At 43.7% G+C, this 26,919-nt stretch overlaps 1 protein-coding gene across 2 annotated transcripts in view; it reads left to right on the plus strand.

Moving 5' to 3' along the window:
* The window catches only part of tln1 (talin 1), a 70,452-nt gene that overhangs the window by 12,733 nt on the left and 30,800 nt on the right, over nt 1-26,919 (plus strand). For both annotated transcript variants that reach the window (XM_054613179.1, XM_054613180.1), the window contains exons 2-32: nt 223-296; nt 3,799-3,961; nt 5,374-5,471; nt 7,239-7,368; nt 7,569-7,721; nt 8,290-8,432; nt 10,025-10,152; nt 10,292-10,352; nt 10,645-10,749; nt 11,152-11,307; nt 12,644-12,745; nt 13,319-13,395; nt 13,670-13,850; nt 14,983-15,096; nt 15,207-15,315; nt 15,616-15,824; nt 15,919-16,017; nt 17,967-18,134; nt 18,267-18,561; nt 18,849-19,015; nt 19,130-19,258; nt 19,693-19,806; nt 20,245-20,358; nt 21,144-21,278; nt 21,860-21,988; nt 22,097-22,199; nt 23,812-24,020; nt 24,411-24,530; nt 25,512-25,709; nt 26,271-26,410; nt 26,498-26,591. In XM_054613179.1, the coding sequence (XP_054469154.1) occupies nt 3,832-3,961; nt 5,374-5,471; nt 7,239-7,368; nt 7,569-7,721; nt 8,290-8,432; nt 10,025-10,152; nt 10,292-10,352; nt 10,645-10,749; nt 11,152-11,307; nt 12,644-12,745; nt 13,319-13,395; nt 13,670-13,850; nt 14,983-15,096; nt 15,207-15,315; nt 15,616-15,824; nt 15,919-16,017; nt 17,967-18,134; nt 18,267-18,561; nt 18,849-19,015; nt 19,130-19,258; nt 19,693-19,806; nt 20,245-20,358; nt 21,144-21,278; nt 21,860-21,988; nt 22,097-22,199; nt 23,812-24,020; nt 24,411-24,530; nt 25,512-25,709; nt 26,271-26,410; nt 26,498-26,591 (4,110 nt within the window). In that variant the 5' untranslated portion in view covers nt 223-296; nt 3,799-3,831. The remainder of the gene's footprint in view (nt 1-222; nt 297-3,798; nt 3,962-5,373; nt 5,472-7,238; nt 7,369-7,568; nt 7,722-8,289; nt 8,433-10,024; nt 10,153-10,291; nt 10,353-10,644; nt 10,750-11,151; nt 11,308-12,643; nt 12,746-13,318; nt 13,396-13,669; nt 13,851-14,982; nt 15,097-15,206; nt 15,316-15,615; nt 15,825-15,918; nt 16,018-17,966; nt 18,135-18,266; nt 18,562-18,848; nt 19,016-19,129; nt 19,259-19,692; nt 19,807-20,244; nt 20,359-21,143; nt 21,279-21,859; nt 21,989-22,096; nt 22,200-23,811; nt 24,021-24,410; nt 24,531-25,511; nt 25,710-26,270; nt 26,411-26,497; nt 26,592-26,919) is intronic.

Below are 26,919 nucleotides of genomic sequence, written 5' to 3' on the forward strand. Positions count from 1 at the left end.
TCCGGGACAATATATGGTCCATCAAAGGGAGTAACAGGCGTAGGAACAGTGACCCTTTTTTGCAAATAATGCGGGGCGTGGTTGAATTTGTTTAAAATCTTGAAATTGCGGGGTCACAAGTTTCTGTAAGGTCTGATTATTGTATTTCGTTTGGTCATGACAATGTAAGAGTATGTGTCACAGTAATAATGATTCTAATCTGGTCTGTTTCCCTTTCTCCAGCCAGAGGACAAAAAACCCACAGTTCATCATCTGACGGGGCAGGAGGGCTGTCACTAAAACACCGTTTACATCAGGTATTTACTCCATCACCTTCTTTCTAGTTTGAATAACTCCAGTGGAGAATACAGGGCTCTGCAGTAACCTTTAAAACAACCAGACACCAGCTTTTGGTTGCCAAAACTGAAAATGCAGTTGCCATTTTGGTAACTTTAAAATGCTATACAGTTAAAGGAAACTTCACAAATGTGCTTTTTCTTAGGTCAGTTGAATAAATTGGCATATTAGTCTGTGATGTTGACAGGTTACTCCAACTTTTCACCCCACAGTCAAAGCACTTCATCTGCTTTATTTCAGGTGGCACCTTTTGCTGTCTGCCTTCCCTGTTTCTTTAATTTAAAAAGTAGTTGCCACTGATGGCAACCTAAGAGCCAATAATTGGTTGACAATTTCTCAAAATGCTTGCCATTGGCAACCTTGCAACCCTTACTGTTGAGCTCTGCAATAATGAATTGAAAGTGAGTATGAAATATCAAGCAGCACCAACAGTTGATCCCACAGGAATCAGTCCTTACACGTTGATTTTATTTATCAAATTACTTAATTAAGTAGGATCATATTACAAATACAAAAACTTTTCACAGCAATGTGTAAAAAAGGAACTGTCTTTGTCCAACATTACTGTGAATAGTTAAACAAGATATTGTATTCATGGACATCTTAAAAGTCCTCATTGTGGCTCCGGTTTCTCAGCTCCTTTTGATCTTGTTGAAGTATGATGAGTTCACCTTTCTAGTTGTGGATCTTCAGTCAGTCTTTACGATCTGTTAGGGGGAGTAGTGTGCCCTCCATATCTTCCAGGAAAAGGCAGTTTTCCTGCTCATTTTCTAGAACTGGTACTACAATACCCAGCATTCATTTTGAGAGCTGTAACCTGAGATCTGATCCCCTAACGGCAACGCACCCGGGCAACATCCGCCTGTCATCAATGAGGGAGCCAGAAAAAGAAGGAGGAGCTGGGGGGTCGGGGGGGTCTGCGTTGTGACATTCAACTCCTCTGAGCTCTGATGCCAACACATGCCGTGCTGTTTCCACGCTGCAGTTAAGATGTCAACTCCAAACTTTAAAGACACACCCGCTTTGTTTCTTTCTCCCGCTGAGAGTTTCTAGATGATACTCAGCCTCACTCATCAGGCCCTCCCGGATCCGGCAGAGTTTTTGCAATTATTGCAGCCGGAAATGATTTAATGAACGCCTCTGTTCTCTAAATGGTAGTAATGAATTGTGAGTCTTCCTCTGTGCTCATTGTTTCCGTTTCCACAGCCCACAGCCTGATTACTGTTTACAGGTTCAGTGTCAACGCTCCTCATCCTCATTCGCAGCAGCAACGGGCAGCTGTTCTCACACACACACACACACACACACACACACACACACACACACACACACACACACACACACACACACACACACACACACACACACACACACACACGTACATGCACACAAACACACACACTAGCACTCGCACACATAAACACCCACTCACACACACATGCTCACACATATGTACATGCACATGCTTGCACACGCTCGCACGCACGCACGCACGCACGCATGTGCACACACATTTCATGACAGTAGTGCCCCAGCATGCAGCTCAGGTTTTAACAGAGAGCCTTTCGATATCCCCTCAGTGCTGCATCTGGTTCACTTGTCTGGCTCATTTTCTAGTACCCTACCTGTCACAGATGTCGCTAGGCACCTGCTCCTCATAACAGCAAGATTTTAGCTCCAGGTCCCGAACCATCAGAAGCACAGATGACCCAACTGCTGTCCCAGCCCTCCTTTGATTCCCTCCCCCTACTCTGTCACTGTCAATATACAAAGCAGACCTCCTAGCCTCTGTGAAATCTCCTGCTGCTCCTCTCATTCCTCATGGATTAGGGACATTTTTAAAGGGTACAATATGCAGGTTAGCTAAAAACCAGAGATACTGAGACAACAACAAATCCTCCCAATCATTACTTACTGTCCCACTAATAGTGTGGGTGTCTTTTCTCTTCTCTTCTTGTTCTGCTGTGTTCGGGGCATCAGTGGGCTTAAGCAAAAAGCCTTTGGGCCCCCCGTGGATGTGTGACCCAGCTAATAATAGGGAGCTTTGTCACGCCCCCTCAACGTCTGACACCAAGCTGTGTCAGATATGAGGCTGCCATATTTGAGGGATGAGGGCAGGTTGTTGCATAAACCACAGCTCTCAATGAGCTAGCAGTATATGTATGTATGTATATTTATCTATATAGCGGTAACGGAAGATGGATGGATGGATGGATATATATATATAATGTGCATGTACGTATTCTAGTCATCCCTCTTGTAAAACCAAAGAAACAAAACTGAAAGGAAAATTCCCCTTCAGTGTACAGCTGTTAGTCAGAGCTATTTAGCGAGAGGAGCTACTGCCAGACTCCCTGTGTCTCTGCTGGTACGACTCAGACTCTGATGGACCACAGCCATAGAAGCACATGAATGTCCCCTTGAGAGAGACACTGCATTGTCGCTGAGGCAGCAGCCCCACTACGAGAGGCTCTTGTGTGGGGGGCACAGCACAGTGATCATCTAAATGTTATCCTTTTACTTTGTTATTGTCATCTATAGTGTATTTTTTTCTTCATAAAAACATACAATTCAAATGAAAGGAATAAAAAAGGTTTGTATTTTTATGGATTAAAACAAATCTTGTCATTATTAGTTTTAATGATGTATGTGTTAGGAAGTTAAACGTCATAATTCATCTCTAATATCTATTTTATATTAATGTGAAAACATCTCCTTCAAATAACTTTTGATTTGTTCAAGTTTATCACCAACACTACATTTTACCAGGTTGCATGTGAAAACATCATGATAAGGTTATAATTTAACTTCACCCAATACTCATTTTCACTGAACAGAGCCTGGACGCATCATAATGTAACTGAACAGAACCTTTGTCCGTTAACCGTTAGTGGTGCTGCTAACATTACTAACTCTCCTCCTGTTGGTTTAAACACTGATTGGTTGTTTAAAATGTAACATTATCAGAGATCAGAGACTAGAAAAGCATAAAAGATGTCCTGATCTCATATTTTACTGAATATTGGAGGATAACAATTCTCAGTAAAACTTTATTTCACACTATGATGATTAACATTAAACTGTGTAATTAATCCTCGGTTCACATACGTTCCAGTGAAGTTGGGATCCGTACGGATCATGGATCGACAGTGGTCCGTTACATCAGTAGTGTCTTCAGTATAACATCGCTGTCACTGAGGAGCTAGAAAATGAGCCTGAACCCAACTTTCAACTCCAAGCACAGAGCTAAAAGTCAATGTATGTGTTTAATAGGTTCTTTTGTCCGAGAAGTCCCCTGCATTAGCATCATGCCAACAAGAATCTCTGTGATCCCGTGTACAGTGTGGTTCAAGACTTTGGGATGGGTCAGAGCTGTTGATGTGGACACAGTGGATGTGATATCGCCACGGGCCACATTCCTGTACGATTTGATTTGTCCTAACCGCTTTATTTCTCATGCAGGTGTGAGTCGGGCGGAGGTGCAGAGCAGCAATCATGGTGGCGCTGTCCCTAAAGATCGGTGTGGGGAACGTGGTGAAGACCATGCAGTTCGAGCCCTCCACCATGGTGTACGACGCCTGCCGTATCATCAGGGAGAGAGTTCCTGAGGCGCAGCTCGGACAGCGTGAGTTCTCCCTCTAAGTCCTGGCTCCTCCCACTCCCCACACAGATAACACTACACCAGTTAGAAGGCTTCAGTGTGCTTCATCAGAGCTGCTTGTCGAACGGTTGAAAAGCTACAGAAACCCTCTCTCCCCAACTTTTTGAAAACCGACAATCTGACTTTCACACATACTTCTCACTGTGATTGGCCAGACATGAGAAAAGAACCCGGGTGTCATGCTTTCTCTCTTTGTGCAACCGTGAATGTCTTTCTGGGCAAAATATCTGAAAATGTTATCGTTATCTCCTTATTCAAACAATATTGCATCTTCCCTCTCTCTACAAGGGTCTGCTTTTCACCCCACCTTTCAGTGGGGCTCTTCTGAACAACTATTAACACTCTGGGTGAATTAGTTCGTTTACAGCATAACCCAACCCTTATCCAAGCCATGTGGATGCTGGGTTGCAGATTGTTGCTTTAAGAAGCAGCATTACAGTCCGACTGAGTGCTTCCTGTCAGAGTATCCACCACCGTTGACATCATTTGAAAACTGAAGTTTGATTCACAATTAATTTACTTATTTAAGTTTCGTTATGGTCAACTTGGCCTGCATTCTGATTAGGACTCATAATGAAGTGAATGTGCGAGAGCTGTCAGCATATAACATTAAGAGTGATTGTCTTCATCCTAAGAATAACAATGATGAAAAAGACTTCATCAGTCAAAAAGTCCAAAAAGTGTCAAAGATACCAAAGACACAATCATTTCCTAAATATTGTGAGTGTGGAAGATAGAGTTAAACATCGGAGTGTAAACTTGTGTCGGGCAACCCGAGGTCCACAGAGTGGAAGGCAGGGGACAACGTCTCAAAGCAGATGAGAGTGTCCGTGCTACCTTTGTCTAGTTGATTACAGGCTCTGCAGAAGAGCTGCAGTCAAAAAATGGGAACAGCTGTCTGCTCCACAGATGCATCAGCTGGTGAGCACGCAGAGTTATGTCTTATTACATAAGTAATTTGATCAGCAGCTCTCTGCGTTACTTGTTCAGAGTCCACTTCATCGTACATTTAGAAGAGTCAAAGCCAGTATCTCTGATTTGCCTAATTCAACAGCTTGTTTCTACACTGCAGCATATGAAATGGTTCGGTTCTCTTGTCTCACCCTCAAGAGACAAGTGGTTGCATTTTAAACAGTGTGACCTGATATGTTTGGAGCAGATGCATGTTTTGAAACAGAACCGCTGACCAAGTTAACATGGACAGGGAAGCTAGTGAGAGTATTCCAAAAGTTACATCCAGCACAGGTACTTCAAATAATAATAGTAGTAATAATAATAGTCATAACAGCTCACTAGCGGCCTAATATCCACATGTGCATGTAAGCCAAGAAACACAGGACCAGTGACTCACACAGTGTTTCTGTCTCCTTCTACAGCCAATGACTATGGGCTGTTTCTGTCCGATGAAGACCCAAAGAAAGGCATCTGGCTGGAGTCGGGGAAGGCCCTGGACTACTACATGTTGAGGAATGGGGTGAGCCACTCTGCACACATTCTGCAAACCACTTCAAATACTTAACTCTTAACAAAGCAGCCTCCCATACCGAGAACCAGTGGAAGAATGGCAAAATGTGATCACTGTCAATACAAAGCACCTTCTGGTCTGTGGGGACCCCAACAACTACAGGGTGTGTTACTAAATAGACAGGACTCTCTAATAAACAGTATGATCAAAGGTAACATCAGGGCCGGATTATACTGCCTCCCCTGTGCATCTTGTATTGGTCTGAGGCCCCGGAGGACTGAGGTCTGAGTTCCTAGAGTCTGGGGCCATGGGGTCTGAAATCCTGGAGTTGTTGGGCCCTGGGGGTCTGAGGTTCTGGAGTTCTGGGGACCTAGGGGGCCGTTTCATCAGTAATGAGATTAATTATTAAGAATGTTCTGCCATTTAATGCGACTTGTGATTGGCCTTTGACCTAGCAGCTAGTGGTGCTAACAGTTCTAGCAGCACCTGTCATCTGCAGCTAAAGGCCGATGATGGGGGGGGAGGGAATGATGATTATACCAAATTATAAAAAAATAGATTACTCGATCACATCACTCTGGTGCTATTTCAGTCATAATTCTTCCAAATCTCATGTTGTCGATGGTAACATCCGTGATGTGAAACAACAGCATCTCTGCACCGTAGGAGGACGACAACAGAGGCACAGCCTCCGCTAAAACAGTTTGAAAGGAGGTAATAATGCACAGGAGGAATGAACTCAGGTAACGCAATGTCTCCTCGTTAAACAGAATAGTGTGCTATGAACCACCAGTCTGATGTGTGTACAGGTGTGTGTGTGTGTGGTTTTTCAGTAGCAGCTGGTGTTAACATGTGATTTAATAACAAGGGTAAACACAGTGAACAATGTGTGTAACGGCGCTGCGCTCTGCTGCAGAATGTCTCAGATTAATCATCATATGTGTCCTGACGCTTCAGTTGTCTACATACTTTTCATGCAGTATTAAGCAGAATCCCTCCTATTCACTGAGAGAGAGAGAACGCAGCATGTCTGATGATCTTCTGGCTGGAGAGTGTTTAGTGAATTGTTTGAGCATAATTTAAGTATTATTCTGTGCATTTGCTCCAAATATTTAGTTGTTCTTGTTGATTAAATGGACTGGGACTTTGCTCCAGAAACAGACTCGGTTCGCCCGTTAACCTGCTCTGAAAATACTGAAACGTCGACGGCTGCTTGTGCTGGGCCACCATTAAAATAGTAACCTAAGATGCTAACAGCATCTTTCTTCTGATGCAGATGCTATTAGCACCCTGCTGTCAGAAGCCAACAATACTGTTTGCATCCGAGCTTGCCTACTTTATAAACTGTATGTGTATCTGGAGCCTCCTGTAGGCTAAACTGAACCACACTGCCAATGAAAGTGATTAGTTCACCAAGTGTAACAATAGGCTTCTGACAGGAAGTAAACTTTGCTGAAAGTTCTGAGTTTGACACATTCATTCCATACCACCTGCGCATACTTTGTTGGTATTGATACCACTACTACTATCACTATTACTACTACTACTAAATCTAAAGCCTTTTGACTAGCTAATTATTGCTAAATCAAGTAGCATACTGTATTTAACCTGGCAAGGTCTAAATAGCCAAAAAGCTGCTGTGTGACTATTCTCACCCAGCGATTTAATAGACACTCTAATGTCAGAATCAGTTTTGTTTAGTTTCAGAGTGTTACGGGTCATAAATAAGGCATTTCGACATCTAGTAACATTGAACTTGTCTCTTCTGTCTGTCAGGACACTCTGGAGTACAAGAAGAAGCAGAGGCCTCTCAAGATCCGCATGCTGGACGGCACGGTGAAGACCGTCATGGTGGACGACTCCAAGATCGTCAGTGACATGCTCATGACCATCTGTGCCAGAATAGGTCAGCTCTGCCGCGCACCGCTCACACGTCACCTGGACAACTCTCTGAGGTGTTCAGGAGAAAAGATGTCTGCCCATTGGCATCACAACGAGAAATACTGTTGCTGCTGGTTAATGCCTGTGTTTAGTTCAATCCTCAAAGTGTGCTTGAACCGCAGGCCGAAATTGAAAGTAAATGCAGTAACCTGTTTGTTTTGACAGGCATTACAAACTACGACGAGTACTCCCTGGTGAGAGACATTGGCGAGGAGAAGAAAGAAGAGAACATGGGCACCCTGAAAAGAGACAAGACTCTGCTGAGGGACGACAAGAAGATGGAGAAGCTGAAGCAGAAGCTCCACACAGATGACGAGTGTAAGACAAACACCAGCCCCCATACTCACTTCATGTCCTGTAGTAGAAACTGACCAACAATGAAGTGGTTTCACTCTCGTTGTGTCGGGCGTGATGATGTGAATATATTCTGAATATTGTGTTGCTACTTGACAAGTGGCCTCTCCTTTGACACACAACTGGATAATGCGTCTCTTCCCTTTTGCTTGGCCTCTGTGCAGTGTGAGTTGGCAACATAAACAATAGTTTAATAGATATATATATTTATATATCAATCAAACATCCCTTGTAACATTATACATATGAGAAAAATACCATAAAGTTTTCATTTCCGAATAGTCACTTAGCACTACCTTTGCCCAAGTTGTCTCATCGAGTGTTGCAAAAACAGCATTGGAGTAAAGCTGTAATCCAATCCGTTCTGATTGGTTGTTGAAACCGTCAGCACGCTGCATGTTGTGCATGTCGTATATGAGCCGTAAACAAGCCTGCAGCACTGATCAACCATCTTTGACCAGGTTTCTAAAAACATCAACACATTTCGCAGCGTGTCTCTGCCCTTCCTGAGTCAGTTTGTGTTTTCCCACAGTGAACTGGTTGGACCATGGCAGGACATTGAGGGAACAGGGTGTGGAGGAGACGGAGATGCTGCTGCTGAGGAGGAAGTTCTTCTACTCAGACCAGAACGTGGACTCCAGAGACCCCGTCCAGCTCAACCTACTCTACGTACAGGTGCACAGACTACTTGAAGGGTTTTTAAATCAACCAGGGCTCCTCGTGTTTGAAATACTCTAATTGGCGGGTCACAATTCTGTTTTCACAATTTGTTTATTAATATTTCAAATCTCACATTTAAGAAAGTCATTATTCGGGAGGTTGACATGTATGTGCATTACTCATCGTTTTTCATCAAATAGAAGCTGATAATAGCATGTAAGGATAAACTGATGTTTGGCCTTAAACAATATTTTTGGGGGCACATGTAACGTAACTTTATCAGCAGGAGAACAGACAGATTAGAGGCAGTTCAAGGTGGAATAACCAGGCAGGGAAGGCTTGGTGTAGGGTATACACATCCCCAAAACTCCTACAGGTGCTGGATCAGGAAGCAGACTGAGGGCAAATAAAAGACAAAAGATCCCGTCAAATCTCAAACTGGACCAGTGAGAGAAGAGCTGGACAACAGGGTGGGATCCTCACACATAGAGGACAAAGCGTCCCACCGTACGACTTTTGCCCGTGATTTAACCCAATCAGAAGAAACATTACTGAATACAGGAACAAATGGAATTCACCTGTATTGCTCCTTACAAAGACAATGAAATATTAACACACCACAATCTGATCACACTCAACGTTCAATCTACTTGCTTTGTATGTGTGCTTGTTCATTTGTTCATAGGATGAGTGTGACTTAAACAGGACACTTTCTCTGTTAACCTTTGAATAAACGTAGAGTCACTATTCCAAAAGGAGCAGCCTTAAAAACCAGCTGCCTATCACATGAGTTGTAACGCGCCATTTTTCATCCCGACAGATTCCGTATCTGGACTTGGATTTGTTCAAAACAAATATACTATATAGGCCTTTCTATTATTGTAATTGTTTGACAGCTGTATACTACTAACCCAGCATGAATGCGATATGATGGCCTGGCTCCTTCTTTTATTATTTGTTTTGACAATCTTGTAAAGTACTGCTGATATTTTTCCAGCTTGGGCTCACGTTACACTCTCTGCTAGTATCAGGCCCGATAGCTACTGATCATGTGCAACTCTCTACGGAGATGACAAAAAGTGGGATGGCCCACTCCTTTTGGACGCAGGTTTTTTTTCGGCTCTGCCTCTTCGAGCAGGATGTTCAGATCAAGTAGTGAGTGAAATGTGTTGTGTTGCTCTTGTGCTGATGAATGACACGATAGCTTGATATGGGTTTGGTGCACAAACATACTCACAATACCTCGATCCAGCATTTTAGGCTGTATCAGAGGCATTTGCGGAGCAACTCTGCTGGTGAGGACGCTGCACTGCGAAGTCGTCTGAAAACCATGCACTCCCTCCAGCCAATCACAATCAAATATTTGCCATGGCTCGAGGGTTGTACTGGTTGACATTGTTTTTTTTATTTTAAACTGAAGTAGTTTTCAGTTGTTCTCCTGATTGTTGTTGCATGACATCCTGACGTGTGTGTGTGTGTGTGTGTGTGTGTGTGTGTGTGTGTGTGTGTGTGTGTGTGTGTGTGTGTGTGTGTGTGTGTGTGTGTGTGTGTGTGTGTGTGTGTGTGTGTGTGTGTGTGTGTGTGTGTGTGTGTGTGTGTGTGTGTAGGCCCGTGATGACATTCTGAATGGATCTCATCCAGTCTCCTTTGATAAGGCCTGTGAGTTCTCTGGCTATCAGTGTCAGATTCAGTTCGGTGACCACAACGAGGCCAAACACAAGCCTGGATTCTTAGAGTGAGCGCTGCCTTCTTATTCGCATGTTCACTGTTTTCTTTTTGTTCCATCCATTATCATTTGACATTTCTGCTTTGAGTGGTCTTCTTGAAATGGTCCCGAGGCTTGTTTGATCCTAGCTGAACTTTTTCTCCCTCAGTTTAAAGGAGTTTCTGCCCAAAGAGTACATCAAGAACAAAGGGGAGAAAAGGATCTTCCAGGTAAAACAAGATTACATCTAGGTGTTCAAATGGTCGTTAAGTGTTAATGCTAAAGGCACTCTGATTTAGTTGTAGCTTCCAATGTTGCAAAGTTCTATCTTGAACTAATGTTTTGCAAAAATGTAACAGTCTTATTGAAAACAGGAAAGTTTTATGCAGGACAGCTCATTAAAAGAAGCAGCATCACAACTCTGTTAGTCATGAGAAGCCACAAATCTAAATGACTTTGGGTTTGCCTTTAATGCTACACTGAGTCGATCTACTCCTCTGATTGTGTCTCTTGCCTCTGCAGGCACACAAAAACTGTCAGAACATGACGGAGATCGAGGCCAAGGTCAGCTACGTGAAGCTGGCCAGGTCTCTAAAAACCTACGGAGTGTCATTCTTTCTGGTCAAGGTGAGAAAAAAGCTGCCACTCAACGTCTCATATCACAGAAGAAGGAAACAGGCCGCCGTGCTTGAACTTGGAAGCAGCCTACATCACAGCATGTTATGTGCGGAGGTTGATACAGTTTATATAGGTAGACTCTTCCAACATGGGGTTAGATCCTCTTAGGTTGCTAAGGTGACCAATAGCAACGTCTAGAAAACATGATATAAAATTCAGAACAGAGGGAATGTTCACTGTGGTTTGTATTAGACAGTAGGATACACAGCATGGATAATCAGATTTTTAAGGTTTGCAGGGTGTGTTTTGTAGACATGCAGCAAAATGTTTGTATTAGAAAATAAAAGTATTAACATTGCTGGTTTATTTCCAACAAGGACATTTGTAACTGTTTCCTTGAAAATCCTGCAGGAGAAAATGAAGGGCAAGAACAAACTGGTGCCTCGTCTGCTGGGTATCACCAAGGAGTGCGTGATGAGGGTGGATGAAAAGACCAAGGAGGTGATCCAGGAGTGGAACCTGACCAACATCAAACGCTGGGCAGCCTCTCCCAAGAGCTTCACCCTGGTGAGTTCACACGTTGTCAACCTGAAGGGGGGGGGGTCAGTCAGCTGCATCGCAAGTTTACTTCTCAGTTTATTTTTTCAGCCCCTCACGTATGCTAACACAGTCTGTGTAGTGTGAGAAAACGACATGATGGATTTGAGCTGCTGAAGCGAGTTTCCCTTATAGCATGTCTGAATTCACCATGTACAGAGGCCCGATCCGCTCACTGTCTGGCTTCATGTGATCCCCTTCTTAACTTTAACTGAACAGCAGACATGTGCTGTCATGCAGGTGCCCAGGGAGCAAATACCATTTTTAGTGTGAATACTTTTTAGGAAACAGATTCAGAAGGCTAAAGGACTAAAGGATTGCTGTTGACAGATGTAGAAAACCTGTCCAGGTTATAACCTGTCTCTTACCCAGGCTTCAGTCAGCCCACTTGACAGATTGATATTCCATACTGCTGTAACGCAAATGTTTTTGCCAAAGTGACAAAATGTACCTCCCCTTAAAGGTGCAGTCAGCGATATATAAAATCATCAATTATCAAAGATTCAGTAAAAATGTGCTCTCGGTCCGCTAGCCGTCTGTTCTGTGTGTTGGGGGCTGTGTTCATACACAGACCTGGCTCTGTAAGGAGGAAGCTAACACTATTCCAGCCAATCAGCAACAGGGGGCGTTAGAGCTCATGCACAGGACAGGGGAAAGACCATGGTTGTATACAGTGAAAGGCAGCGGGACCGAGTGGGATGGTACATCTGGTGATTGGGGGGGGGTTCAACACTTTCTCTCCAGAAACATTGACTCCACCTTTAATCCAACATTTATAATTTGTTTGATCAGATAATTAAAGTTGTTTGAAGAAGTGCAGAGTAATTATGAACCATAGATTCTGCTGCTGATGTGGTCATTTGTTCACAAGAGAAACACAACATACAGCTTTGTAATGAGTATGAAGCTGGTGGTTAGACTGTGGATGGAAAGGGACTTGTTGGAGCACATACCCACATCACCTGCAAGGCATAGAGAGCTGTTAAAACTGCACACTGACACTGAGCCAGCTGTGACCCAGCTGCGTTCCAGCTGTGACCCAGCTGTGACCCAGCTGCGATCCACCTGTGTCCCAGTGTGCGCCCTCATCAGGGGTTCAGAGGAAATGCCATCCTATTTCTCTAAAAATGTGTTTCCTTGATTCCTCCCTCCTCACATTAACTTCTCTTTACATCTCTTCCTACCGTCTTACATGGGAGGAACAAGATGTATGTGAGGGAAACTAAGACACTTTAAAGACCAATGAGAATGAAATGCCTGCATGGGTTAATCTTTTCAACCCAGGTTGACCTTTTTCTGCTTTTAGGACTTTGGAGACTACCAGGATGGTTACTACTCTGTGCAGACCACTGAAGGAGAGCAGATAGCTCAGCTTATTGCCGGTTACATCGACATCATCCTCAAAAAGGTAACAGTCGGCATTGTTATGAGACCAACATTATATTGTACAATGGTAACCTTGATAAGTTAAGGGGTTACTAACTTGACTTCTCTCTCTTCAGTTTGTCTGCTTAACTTGGATTCCTTAATTCTAAGAAAAAGAATACGTAAATGGCATCTAGGAGCATTGTGTTGAATAGAAATTGCTCAACTTCTGTTCTGTTGATTTTTATATCTAGACTATATTAAAAACCATAATCATATTCTGTCTTCTGATGCATTTTACACAGGTGTATGTTCAGTGATAAAGAATATCAATGACTGTGTTTAGTGAGAGAGTTTTTGAACTCCAGCCCTAGTAGACGCTCAATACCACGAGCAAAGTTCTAGATATGGACCTAACATTGCTTACATTTGTTTATTGACCACTGTTCTTACTAATATGAGTTGTGTTATGAGGGATAAAACCTGCCCCGTGTCTCAGATATAACTAACAGGTTTATTTCCCTGCCTGTCTAACCTTTCTTAAATCAGGAGTCCTTTAAAATGACCTTTTGTATGGTCAAGTGTGTCCACTGAAGTCTTTACTGTCTTTCAACAGAAAAAGAGCAAAGACCACTTTGGCCTGGAGGGAGATGAAGAGTCAACCATGCTGGAAGACTCTGTGTCACCCAAAAAGTATGTTTGTTACTGATCCACCATTTTATGATTGTAATCTTTTACAGATTTTGTATGTTTGGAAATAGTAGTCGTTTCCAGTAGTTGCAGACATATTCCTATGCATATACTGTCTATATACATGTTATAACCCAGAGGGACAAAATGATAAAAGTCTGATCGGGCAGTTCTTCCATGGTTAGTGTGTGCTACCCAATTCTTCTGGTGGAAATCCTTAAAGCTGAAGGGAGTTCTCCTTTCCTTTTCTTTCTCTCACATCTTTCTATCACTCCAGGTCCACAGTGCTGCAGCAGCAGTTCAACAAGGTGGGCAAGGTGGAGACGGGCTCGGTGGCCCTGCCAGCCATCATGCGCTCAGGAGCTGGAGGTCCAGAGAGCTTCCAGATGGGCTCCATGCCTCAGGCCAAGCAGCACATCACCAGTGGACAGATGCACCGAGGACACATGCCCCCACTGGTAAACCAAATATCACAAAACTGCATCTGTTCTGTACTGGTATGAACACAATACAAGTACACGACCTGCTTGGACTTTTCAATGATTTCTTGTTCTACATGAGAGAATCATAGTGGATGTAATTTGGACTTTTTTGAATAGTTAAAAAAGGATTTAACGGCAAAGAAAATAATTTATTTTTAAATATGTTGTTTATTTAAGAAGGACAATGCACTATACATTTATTGTTTTTCCTATTTACATATTTATTTTACAGAAACAAAGGGAATATATGCCTGATGGTATGTAACATACTGATGACATAGAGGAGGGTTGGCTCTGAATGGGAAAAGGATGAAAGTTATGAGTTGAAAAATGAAGTCAGATTTCTGAGCCTTATGTTAATCCTCAGAGGGTTAAATAATTCAGAGTTTTCTCAAAATAGTGACAGTGAACTAAGAACCAATCCATTTCTATCAAAACCCAAAACCTGTTCTAGAGTTTCAAGTTGTATTTACATAACAACAAACAGTCTAAAAGATAAGTCTACTATATATTCTTTGTTATATTTTTCTTATTGTAAACAAATCTCATGTGAAGAGCTTAACCAACACTGAATGTATCTACTTAGGACTATAGGGTGGGTCCCAAATGTCAGACTAACATGCTATTTGGTACCTTATAACAGTATGTAAGTTGTTTTAGTTTTTCTGAAACCTTAGTACTATTTGCGGTGAAATATTGCAGTATGCAAACACACTCTAGAAACGTTCATAACAGACAATGGTGTACAGCTCTGTAATAACGCCTCAACGGAAGCTTCAGTATCAGATTTCACTTTGCTAGGCTTCATATATTTTTCAAGCTAGTTCAGCCATTATGCTCCATTAAATTGCCTCAATGAGCCTCACTGTTGTCATGGTGACATTTCCCCTCATCCCCATCAACACACACACACTGTAGTTTATTTAGACTCAGTCCCACATACACCTTTAAAAAAAAAAAAGAAACTTTATATATTTGTGAGGTGTTTTTCAGGATAATACTGTTCATTAGGAACCAATGGGCTTAGAGCTGAGAGCCACAGACCGAGTAGAGAAAACCGAAAGTATTGAGTGACGCACTAACATGTGGTGGTTTTGTCTGTCCACAGACTTCAGCACAGCAAGCCCTGACTGGAACCATCAACTGCAGTATGCAGGCTGTCCAGGCCGCCCAGGCCTCTCTGGATGACTTTGATACACTGCCTCCACTGGGAACAGACGCTGTAAGATGGAACTTTCCTTTGTTCTTGGTCTAAGTGGATTGGTTTGAGTACTAATATGAGTATGAGATCTGGATCATTGTGACCGGAGGACTTTTTTTATTTTGTTCAAGGCATCCCAAGCCTGGCGCAAAAACAAGATGGATGAGTCCAAACATGAGATCCACTCCCAGGTGGATGCCATCACAGCAGGCACCGCCTCCATGGTCAACCTCACTGCAGGTAGAAACACTGTACTTCACCAAACCTTCCTTATTGCTGCCAGTATGTATAGAAAACATGTTGTTGTTGTTCGGTAGTAAGACATTTCTGGTCAGTGTAGCACATAACATTGAGACCTTTCCAGTTTTGCACTTTCATTTCAGGGAGAGGTGACTTTAATTCAGGGCAATTCAACAAATATTTATAAAGAGTTCTGCTATTAAAAAATAAATAAATTATGAACACTGAACACTGTCGAAAGAGTTCCACAACCAAACTCTGGGTGTTCATACAGTTATTTATCTATCTATCTGTTCACAGGTGATCCAGCAGAGACGGACTACACAGCGGTGGGCTGTGCTGTGACCACAATCTCCTCCAACCTGACAGAAATGTCAAAGGGAGTGAAACTGCTGGCGGCCCTCATGGAGGATGAAGGAGCAAATGGGCAGCAGCTGCTTGGTGCCGCCAAGAACCTGGCCTGTGCCGTCTCCGACATGCTGAAGACAGCCCAGCCTGCGAACACAGAGGTACACCCTGCCGAACTACAAGGGACATTGGCAATATGTCATGTTTTGACTCTATGTTGTTTGACTTTGAATCCATAATATCTTTTGGTTCCAGCCTCGTCAACACCTGCTGCAGGCTGCAGGGAACGTTGGCACGGCCAGCGGAGAGCTGCTTTCTCACATAGGAGAGACGGACACGGATCCACAGTTCCAGGTGTGTCCTCCTAAACTTTGATTCATGCACTTTTCGGTGCCACTTCATTCTTGCTGTGTAATGCTAGAAATGAAAAGCCTTCAGGTGAAACAATTTATGTGAAGTTTAGATGCTGTGTATTGGTACTGGACCTGGTTTTCTCCCAGTAACGGAGGAAAAGTAGTACTACTCCACATATATGAGTACAGCACTTCATCTTAAAGAAGAGTTATTTCAATCAATAATTTAAACTTTATTTAAATGTTAACTTTGCATTTCTATGTTGATGCCTATCCAAAAATGTCATTTTTTTCCTTCATTTAAAATGGGTTTGAAGGGCCACATTCGGCACCATACAATGAGACTTTAAAAACCAAGTTCCTAATAATACGCTACATACCGTTCTCAACACACTACTGGCTAAAAGGAGTTATTTTTGAAGCAAGCTTCTTGGGCATTGCTGAACCCTGCAAGAATGAGAACGTTAATTAAATAAATTCCATTAGGACTAGTGTCTTTGGTTGTGTTATAAAACTGTGTCCTCTGTTTCATGTTTACATTTGACAGTTTCTAGGTAAAGGATCTTTCAGGGTTGCCAGGTGGAGAGTCCCCTCTTATTGTCAAATGATGGTAACAAATGTGTCTTTAAGACAACCTCGTCGTTCTAAAAGGCCAATCAAAACAATCTAGTAATATGTAATCCAGTCCAACGTAATCATAATCCAGTTGGTCAATCCTTGTTCATTTCAAATCCAAACAGCCCTAAAATGAATCTCAGTGAGGGTTCACACAGTGGGGACAGGGTCGTATGTTATCTTAAATCGTCCTCTACTCCTTCATCATTTGTACCATACAGCTCTGATTGTAGTTTAAAAATCTGTGTGTGTGTTCCAAAAGTTAAAAGACGAGGACTGCTGTAATGCTGAGGTGAGCGTCCCTGATAAGATTTGTTCAGCTCAAAGTGATATGAGGCTTCAGCGATCTGTTTAGATCTTATCAAGTGGACTTTTTTTTGTTGGAGATATGGGTGTAACAATATGCTGTTATTAAAGATAACTCTGATATGTGAAATGTTTATGATACACATAGGATAATATCGCCTTTAATCATTGAATACACTCTCGGTTATGGTTACAGACTCCTTTCCTTTTCCTCCCTACACTTTTGAGTATAATTCATTTACCAAAAAAAAGAGACAAAACGCACAATAAGCAAAGTTAAAGATGAACCTTGACTCAAAGCTTTGTTGTTATTATTTAAAGTTTCTCTAGATATGGCGGTAATATTGTTCTTATGACTTTCTTTTTGGCCACAATAGTGATCTAGATCAAATCTGATATTGTGACCTCTCTAGAGGGAAACGGAGAGGAAATCTAAAAGTAAAATGTCCAACTCAGGCTGCTGAAGCCTCGAGTCGCCAATTAGTTACAGCATGACCACGCTATTAGTTAATTAAAAAAGACCTCCATGATCTCCTTTAGTTGGTCGGTAACGCTGCCAATTCTCAAAATAGTTTTACCCCCTCACGTTTTAAAAGTCATCACAGTTGAGTTAAGTTTCAAATAGCCAGCAGCAAGCTGCAGACACATTTTAGGATGGGTGGGTGTGGTCTGAGCGCCTTAACAGAATAGAAGAGTAGAACTTTTAGGCAGAGCGGCTCATTGGCACGGCTCGATGGACGCTCCATTTTTGTGACAATCGAATGAAACAACTAATGTGGAACCTGGAGGCAGCATTGAAGAGATGAACCCTAATCAAGTCTCAATAAATCAACCATTCAAGTTCACTAGATTTATGAATCATTTCAGATTACAATCATGTATTGTGAATAATTTCATTGATAATCTAAGTGATTCTAGGCATTCAAATCTTTACATTTTCACTAATAACTGTCCCTCCTTCACCTATGGGAGATGAGCGGTCAGAGCTAAGTGATGCTAACTGTGTGTGTGTGTGTTTGCTGCTGTCAGGACATGCTGATGCATCTGGCTAAGGCTGTGGCCAACGCCGCAGCGGCCCTGGTGCTTAAAGCTAAGAACGTGGCTCAGAAGACGGAGGACTCGGCCCAGCAGAACCGGGTCATAGCTGCAGCCACTCAGTGTGCTCTGTCCACATCTCAGCTGGTGGCCTGCACCAGGGTGAGTGGTCCACCTGAGATATGCATATATACTCTGTGACCGCAGTATTCACCGTCTGAAAGCTGATGAGGAACATTGTGCATGTGAATGCAGGCTGAGCCCTTTTATTTTTCTACCTTGTCAATTGTAAAGGTGGTGGCGCCAACCATCAGCTCCCCAGTGTGCCAGGAGCAGCTGATTGAGGCAGGCAAGCTGGTGGCAAAGTCGGTAGAAGGCTGTGTAGAGGCGTCACAGGGGGCCACCAATGACGAGGGCCTCCTGAAACAGGTGGGCGTGGCCGCCACAGGTGTCACCCAGGCCCTCAATGAGCTGCTCCAACACATCAAACAGTATGCCAGCGGAGGCCATCCAATCGGACGCCACGGAGAAGCCACCGACAGGATTCTGGACGTCACTGAGAACATCTTCAGCTCGATGGGAGACGCTGGTATGTGAAGGCAGCTGAAGTCAGGGACACAGGGCTCACATCACAAAGCTGGGCATCCAAATGGTGACATCCGTCTTTCCATCCCTCCTACATGTGCTTCAGATTAAAACACTTTGACAGCTGTGGTTCGGATGGTTCCACAGTTCGCTGTGGCATCTTAAAGTCCTCTAGAGGATTTATATTCTCACTGAAGTGGAAACTAAATCATATTCTCAGGCGCAAATAGCAATATAAATGTTTCTAACAATGATAGAAGCAAACTCTTTTGTTTTCATTTAACCCACCAGGTGAGATGGTCCGTCAGGCTCGCATCCTCGCCCAGGCCACGTCTGATCTTGTCAACGCCATCAAGATGGACGCAGAGGGAGAATCAGACCTGGAGAACTCACGCAAGCTGCTGTCAGCCGCCAAGCTGCTGGCTGATGCCACCGCTAAGATGGTGGAGGCCGCTAAGGTCCGCCTCGGTCCCTCTCTTTCAGCATGTCTGCCCTTAACGCAGTGACCAGACGTCCTCATTTCCATTAGCCCGTAAGATGAATGTGTGTGATCTGTGTGTGTTTCGCCCCAGGGTGCAGCAGCAAACCCCGACAGTGAGGAGCAGCAGCAGAAATTGCGAGAGGCTGCTGAAGGCCTCCGCATGGCGACCAACGCTGCCGCCCAGAACGCCATCAAGAAACGATTGGTCAACAAGCTGGAGGTAAGAAGGAAGGAGGCGGAGCAAAGAAGTACTGCAGTCTGAGCGATGTTGACAAAACCCGATTGTGTTTAGTGCCCCTTCACTTGAATCTTGATTTTAATATTAGGAACTTTTGTAACCGTCTCAGCTTAATCCTGATCCTCTATGTGACCTACATCAGTAAAAGAAACCATCAGAGAGGAGATTGTCTATTTCTATATAGTTATTCCTAATGATTGTCATTGGTAGCTGCTGGAAGTTGTTGCTCCTGGTATCACATTATATTCAGGTATGTCAAACTTGACATTTGGCTACTGATTTAAAGTGAAAAGCAGCTGGTATTAGCCGCTAATGTAGTTCTAGCTATTTTATTCAGTTATCCAAATCTAAATGATATTCATTGAAAGTCATATACAGGTTAAGTTGACACATGTCTGTTTCCTGTTTCCTGTCAGAATGCAGCCAAACAGGCAGCAGCAGCAGCCACTCAGACCATAGCCGCTGCACAGCATGCGGCCTCCTCCAACAGGAACCAGGCCGCCCAGCAGCAGCTGGTCCAGAGCTGCAAGGTAAACACGCTCACTGTGTGCTGCTGTCTGTTCATCTCAGCACACCGCACATGTGATAAGGGCTTGGTCTCTTCATTTAATTTTCATATTTTAGTCCTCTCACTCTGTATTTCATCTTTTCATATATTTTGTTGCATCCTTTTAAATCCCACAAACATGATTTGAGGTCAAACAGTTGGTGATTTGACTCACAAAATATCTATTGGAAGACATTCTGAGTTACATGAAATATAAAACCTTTGATTACGTTTTTTCTCATAAATATAGCATAGGGCATGTGAATTCACAGCAGGTGTGTGTGTGTGTGTGTGTGTGTGTGTGTGTGTGTGTGTGTGTGTGTGTGTGTGTGTGTGTGTGTGTGTGTGTGTGTGTGTGTGTGTGTGTGTGTGTGTGTGTGTGTGTGTGTGTGTGTGTGTGTGTGTGTGTGTGTGACATCAGGTGGTGGCAGAGCAGATCCCTCAGCTGGTTCAAGGAGTCCGAGGCAGCCAGTCTCAGCCCGACAGCCCCAGCGCTCAGCTGGCCCTCATCAGTGCCAGCCAGAACTTTCTGCAGGTGACTGTCACACCATGACCTTCATTCACTCAGTGAACCGGAAAAACGCATCCAGGTTTTTTTCCAAAATAGCAGTACAGCAGTGCAGTAACAGGGTCACAGACTTATACTAGAGTAGAGCAGTCATGGTGGCACAACAGTGACAAATACAGCCACCAACAGTTTTTTTTATAGCCTCCACACCGACCACAGCCGTTGCTGGTGGCATTATGTTCTCAGGTCGCCCCGTCCGTAAGTGGACTCCAGGATAAACTGATCAGATGTTGGTGGTCAAAGGTCAAGCTCACTGTGACCTTCTCATCAATCTCCATGAAGTGATGATATTTTGCACAGATATGGACGTTAATTGTAGCCGGACTGCTTGGAGTCATACAACCACAAGGCGGTATTTAAAAAAACTGCTGACGTGCTATCTGCAGTGATTACCCAACACTCAAAGTCTTTTCAAGTTTATTTTTATAGTGTTCTTAAATAACTTGAATAAGTCAAAAACACAACACTATGCTTGGGAAAATGGTCAACGGTATGAAGCAATGGCTAGATGTCTGGTATACAATGACGTACTGTAGATATCATGGTCTGGATCAGATGTTTTTTGATGACTTTTATCTGGCACTCCATTTTGATTTAATTGAGGTCATTTGCCACTAATGGGCTGATGTGCATCACATCTGCAGAGAATCTTCATGTCCTCTGACCTGAACAAGTTCCACCTTTAGGACAAACATAAGAGGTTTTGGACCAGTCGGTAAGTTAATAGTTTGTCTCTTCCTCTCCTCTAACAGCCTGGTGCTAAGATGGTTACAGCCTCCAAGGCCACGGTTCCCACCATCAGTGACCAGGCCTCAGCTATGCAGCTCGGCCAATGTGCAAAGAACCTGGCCAGTGCCTTGGCTGAGCTCCGCGCCACCTCACAGAAGGTACCACACATCTACATTTTTTATTTTACGGTCCTTGTGATGTGGACTCACTCCTAAATTCACTGACATGCTTCTATGAATTACACAGTGAGAGCTTTATATAACTTAATCTCCATTCTACTTGGTTGGTGGGTTTTACTTGTAGTTTACGTGTGCTGTAGTGACTGTGCTGATACTGTCTGGTCAGTCATTTATTCAGTGAGCCCAAATAGACCTAAAGACATCTGTTGTTTTTACATTACCAGTATGAATCGTGTAGTGGAATGCAGTGTCTTTACATTCTTATGCTAAACTTCTCCTGCTTTCTCTTAAATCACACGCATGTGCCACTTGAGAACAAATCTGTTTGCACAACGGGTTCTTGCATTATTATTGACTTTAAGTAGAATTGTATTGTGCTGTAGCGATCTTATAGTGTTATTTTTTACACAGTAATTAAAAGCAAGTTGAAATTTTAAGCTCACAAAACAAGCTGTTGAGCTGATTTCAAGCAAATTGCATGTCCATAGAAAGTTTACTTGAACTTGTTCAGTTCTAACGTGTGTGATTAAGAAAATTATTTTGTGTGCGTGTGTGCGCAGGCTCAGGAAGCATGTGGTCCATTGGAGATAGACAACGCTCTGTCCATGGTGAGGGGTCTGGAGAAGGACATCAAGGAAGCCAAGACTTCGGCTGAGGCGGGCAAACTCAAACCGCTGCCAGGAGAGACGGTGAGCCAAACACACACACAGTCTGAATTCCACGCCACAGACTTAGGAAAAAGGGACACAGTGAATAATAGTTTGTCTTCTCCCATGTCTCCTTGCTATGTTGCTCAGCTGGAGAAATGTTCCCAGGATCTGGGTAGCTGCACCAAGGCGGTGAGCTCGGCCATGGCTCAGCTGCTGAGTGAGGCCACCCAGGGCAACGAGAACTACACAGGTCGGTTTCATGTTCACACATCCAGAGAAGAGCAACAGGAAATTAAATGTTGCTCCTTTGCTTTGACTATTTCCACCACATCCTGAGATGTTCACTATACATCGTGTACAGCTGCAAAAACACTGCAAATATCAATTCATGAAAGTAGCCAACAAATTGCTGCCACCAAAAAGTAAGACATTGAAATACAGTGTTTAATTTTTTGTAAAGACAATAAAACACATTTCTGGCATCATCTCTTCACCACAACGGTCTGGACTCGCATAGAACCCTCTGTCCATCTCACGCTCCATTCTACCCTCACTGGTGAACAAGACCCAGAGAAACTTGTACTCCCTCACTTTGGGATGTGACTCGATCCCATCCAGGAGGGATCCATCCACGGTCTTCTGGCAGTACTGACTTTCATCCCGACCGTGCTACACTCGGCTGCAAACCACCCAGTGCTGCTGTAGAACCACATCATCTGCAAAGAGCAGAGACACAATTCTGAGGTCCACAAACCAGAAACTCTCTTACCCCCGGCTGGGCCTTGCAATCCAGTCCATGAAAATAACAAACAGGATTGGTGACAACGGACAACTCTGGCAGAAGCCAAGACCAACTAGAAACGTGTTTGACTTTGTGCCAAGTAAACGGACACAGCTCTCACTTTGGTCATACAAGGACCGGGTGGCTTCTAGCAACGACCCCAGTACCATGTATTCCCTTCAGACTCTGCCAGGGACACTGTGTAAGCTCCCTCTATTCCAAAAAACACATGTAGACTGGAACTCCCATGACCCCTCCAAAGGACCTGCAAGGGTAAAGACCTGGTCCACTGTTCCACGGCCAGGACGGAATCCGCATAGCTCCTCCTGAATCTGAGGTTCCGACTGATTGTCCAACCTCAGATTCAGGAGGAGCTATGCTCGCTGGAATAAACTTTACCTGGGAGGATGAGCAATGTGATCCCATGATATTTGGAGCACACTCTCCGGTCCCTCTTCTTAGAAATGGAACCAACCACCCCAAGAACAGAACCAGAGCGTTCAGCGTCTCAGGGTACATCTCATCCACCCCTGGCGCCTTGCCACTGAGGAACATTTTGACTACCTCAGTGACCTCTGCCAGGGATATGATTCTTCCCTGGAGTCTTCAAACTATTCCTCCTACATGGAAGAGGTGTAGTTGGGTTCAGGAGTTCCTCAATGTGCTCTTTACACTGCTTGACAATATCCCAGTCCAGAACTGCAGTTTACCCTGCTGAACACAGCCTGAGCCAAGCCCTGCTTTCCCTTTGTCGTCTTAACGGTTTGTCAGAACTTCCTTGAGGCCACCTGAAAGTCCTTCTCCATAGTCATCCCAAACTCCTCCCACACACAGGTGTTTGCTTTTGCAACGTCCCAGCTGCAGCCCTTCTGGCCAAACGGCAACTGTCTGCGGTTTCCAGAGACCTCTGGAGAAAATGGTGATGAAGGATGAAATAACATGTAATGATAAAAAGGGAGAGATTTAAAAATGTGTGTGATAACTTCAAATTAAATATGTCTGCATTAAATCATGTGTGCAATCATCTGCAATAATTCATGTGGTATTTATTTTTACCAAGTTGCTCTCCTGTCTGATCCAGGCATGGCAGCCAGAGATGTGGCGCAGGCTCTGAAGTCCTTGGCATCAGCAGCCAGAGGAGTCGCTGCCACCACGGACGACCGATCGGCACGCAATGCCACGCTCGACTGTGCCAGTGACGTTATGGATAAGTCGGGCAACCTGATCGAAGAGACCAAGAGAGCCATCGCCAAGCCAGGAGATGCAGAGAACCAGCAGCGGCTTGCCCAGGTCAGTGAGGGTGTCAGTAATGCAGCAACAGTGATTTATTCCTGACTGATCACTTCATCGGTGATGGTTACATCATATTTCATCAAGATGATGTCCTCTTACGATATACTGCTTTATCTACCTGCTGAACAAACTGCTTGTGCTACCATGTCTGATAAGAAAATTAGTTAGCAAGGCTTCAGATGATAGCATTAGCTTTGTCCAGCAGGAACATGAGAACAGTTGGCAGATTAGTGAGTAGACAATGTTTTACTCATGTAATTCAACACTGTGTGTGTGTGTGTGTGTGTGTGTGTGTGTGTGTGTGTGTGTGTGTGTGTGTGTGTGTGTGTGTGTGTGTGTGTGTGTGTGTGTGTGTGTGTGTGTGTGTGTGTGTGTGTGTGTGTGTAGGTGGCTAAGGCAGTGTCTCAGGCCCTGAACAGATGTGTTAACTGCCTTCCTGGCCAGAGGGATGTGGACAACGCCATCCGCACTGTGGGCGAAGCCAGCAAGACTCTGCTGTCTGATTCTGTAAGTTAGACAGATTACATCTTACTGATGCATCAAGACAAGAGAGAAGAGGTGAATGCTTTGTGGGTTTTATAGTGAAGCTCCTCTGTATTAGTGGACCAAAGCCCAGAAGCCTGCTGTTTTTCATAGTTTCTTCTCTCTCTCTCTCTTTCCATGACACAAAATCAAATCAAAGAACTGCATGGTGTGGTCCTAAATGACACATTCTCAAATATGGACACACACATGATGACAAAAGCATGCTAATGTTGCTTTGTGTCTATCAAAGGATTTTGGGCATTTTCCGCCTCCTTTGGACAGACAAAAGTGTAGAAGCAGGCGGTAAATGGCGGGAGAGAGGGGGGGGGACATATAGCAAAGGTCTGGTGGATGATATTAAATAGGGGATGTCGAGGTAACATGTCATGAGCTGCAACCATTCAGGACACCAAGGTGCTGTGTTGAAAACAACCTGAATAGGTGAGGATATGTCAATGTTGTGTTGTGTGTGTGGTTTCATCTCCTAAGTGGTTCCGCTGCGCCCAAGTTGTTAAAAGATCAATTAAGGTTGCTTTAGAAAATGTGAATGGGACATATGTGCATAACATGTTTCAAACAAATTATGACTTTCATACTCACATTTCCCAAAATTGCTGTACACCACACCTTTACACATGGACAAGTAATTATTAAAAGTTATAAAGTATTTATCTTAAGTAATAATCTTGAAATCTGTTTTTCTTTGTCTAGTTGTGATTTTATGATACATTTCTTTTTTTCTGTATTATTTATTTTTCCAAAAACAGCCTTTCCATGAATGACAATGAACCAGTCTCATCCAAAATGATAAATTCATAATTCTGAGAACATTTCCCAAATGTTGGTGCTACTAGAAAGCAACCGTTACATTTTCATTTCAGCGTTTGTTTTTCCTTTGCTACATTGGCCCCTGCCGGCCGTGTCACTACTTGCAGCTCTCACGTCTTCCTCCTCCCTCTCTAGTTCCCGTCCAGCGGAAGGAGCTTCCAGGAGGTTCAGTCCCAGCTCAACGAGGTAGCGGCCGGTCTTAACCAGTCCGCAAACGAGGTGGTCCAGTCATCAAGGGGGACCACCCAGGACCTGGCCAGGGCCACCAGCAAGTTTGGACAGGACTTCAGCAACTTCCTGGATGCTGGTGTTGACATGGCTGGAACATCCAAGGTCAGAACAATGAGAGGATACAGGCTTAAAACAGTCCAACGGGGGGGCCAGCCTGCTGTCTATTTACTCTTTAACTTCACTGACACCTGATCCACTCAGCAAGGGAGGCAACTGAATTATTTGATTGGATGAGATGACAACGAGGTAATCCTCAGAGGCCTGAACAGAAAATGTCCATAGAAACGGTATAAATATAGAATAGAATAGAATATAGGTGATGTAATTCGACACCATGACTTTTCCTAAACTCATTTTAACATGTATGTGCTTACGTATCGATCTCTTTTTCCTCAACAAAAAAAGCTCAGGTTCCAACTAAAGACATCTTAAAAATATATAATTCATGTATGGTGCTCTAGTGAGTATCTGTGGCAGTGGGACAGTGTTTGTGGGAAGTCCAAAATAAAGTACAGTTTGTTGATAGTAATGTAGGGACATGTCATGTTATCAGGATGAGTAGGCAGGGGCCAAGATATCGAGTCATCATTTTTATTTCACTAGGCAGTTGTATGGAACAGATTCTGTCAGTGTAACGTCCCCTTCCCCCCTCCTCTCCTCCAGTCTAAAGAGGACCAGACACAGGTGGTGTCCAACCTGAAGACAATCTCAATGTCGTCCAGCAAGCTGCTGCTGTCAGCCAAAGCCCTGTCCACTGACCCCAGCTCCCCCAACCTCAAGAACCAGCTAGCAGCCGCCGCCCGGTAACAAACATCTCCCCGTCTCTTCGTGTGCAGCTCTTTTCTTACTGTCTATCCGTCTTCTACATCTCCGAGTCTTTGTGTTCACAGGGCCGTTACAGACAGCATCAACCAGCTCATCACCATGTGCACCCGGCAGGCTCCTGGTCAGAAAGAGTGTGACAATGCTCTCAGAGAGCTGGAGGTAACAACTGTCCTTAAGTATTCCATCAGTCCCTTAATGGTTCATCTCCTCTTCTCTTTAGTCTAAGTTCTAATGTTTCTGAAATCAGCGGTTTAATCAGGCCTGTAACTGTGAGCATGCTACTGATTGAGACTGCTTTATATATGACATCTCAACTTTAGAAGCTACTGGATGAGTTAAGATAAGATAAGATAAGATAATCCTTTTTAGTCCCGCAGCGGGGAAATTTGCAGGCTTAGTTTATGAGTAATAACTAAACTTGTCGTGCAGCCTTTAGCTTTGAATCAACTCAATCAGCTCAGAGGTCTCATTAATAAAAACAGTGTGT

Source organism: Anoplopoma fimbria, chromosome 14 (assembly GCF_027596085.1).
Source record: "Anoplopoma fimbria isolate UVic2021 breed Golden Eagle Sablefish chromosome 14, Afim_UVic_2022, whole genome shotgun sequence".
Lineage (NCBI taxonomy): Eukaryota > Metazoa > Chordata > Actinopteri > Perciformes > Anoplopomatidae > Anoplopoma > Anoplopoma fimbria.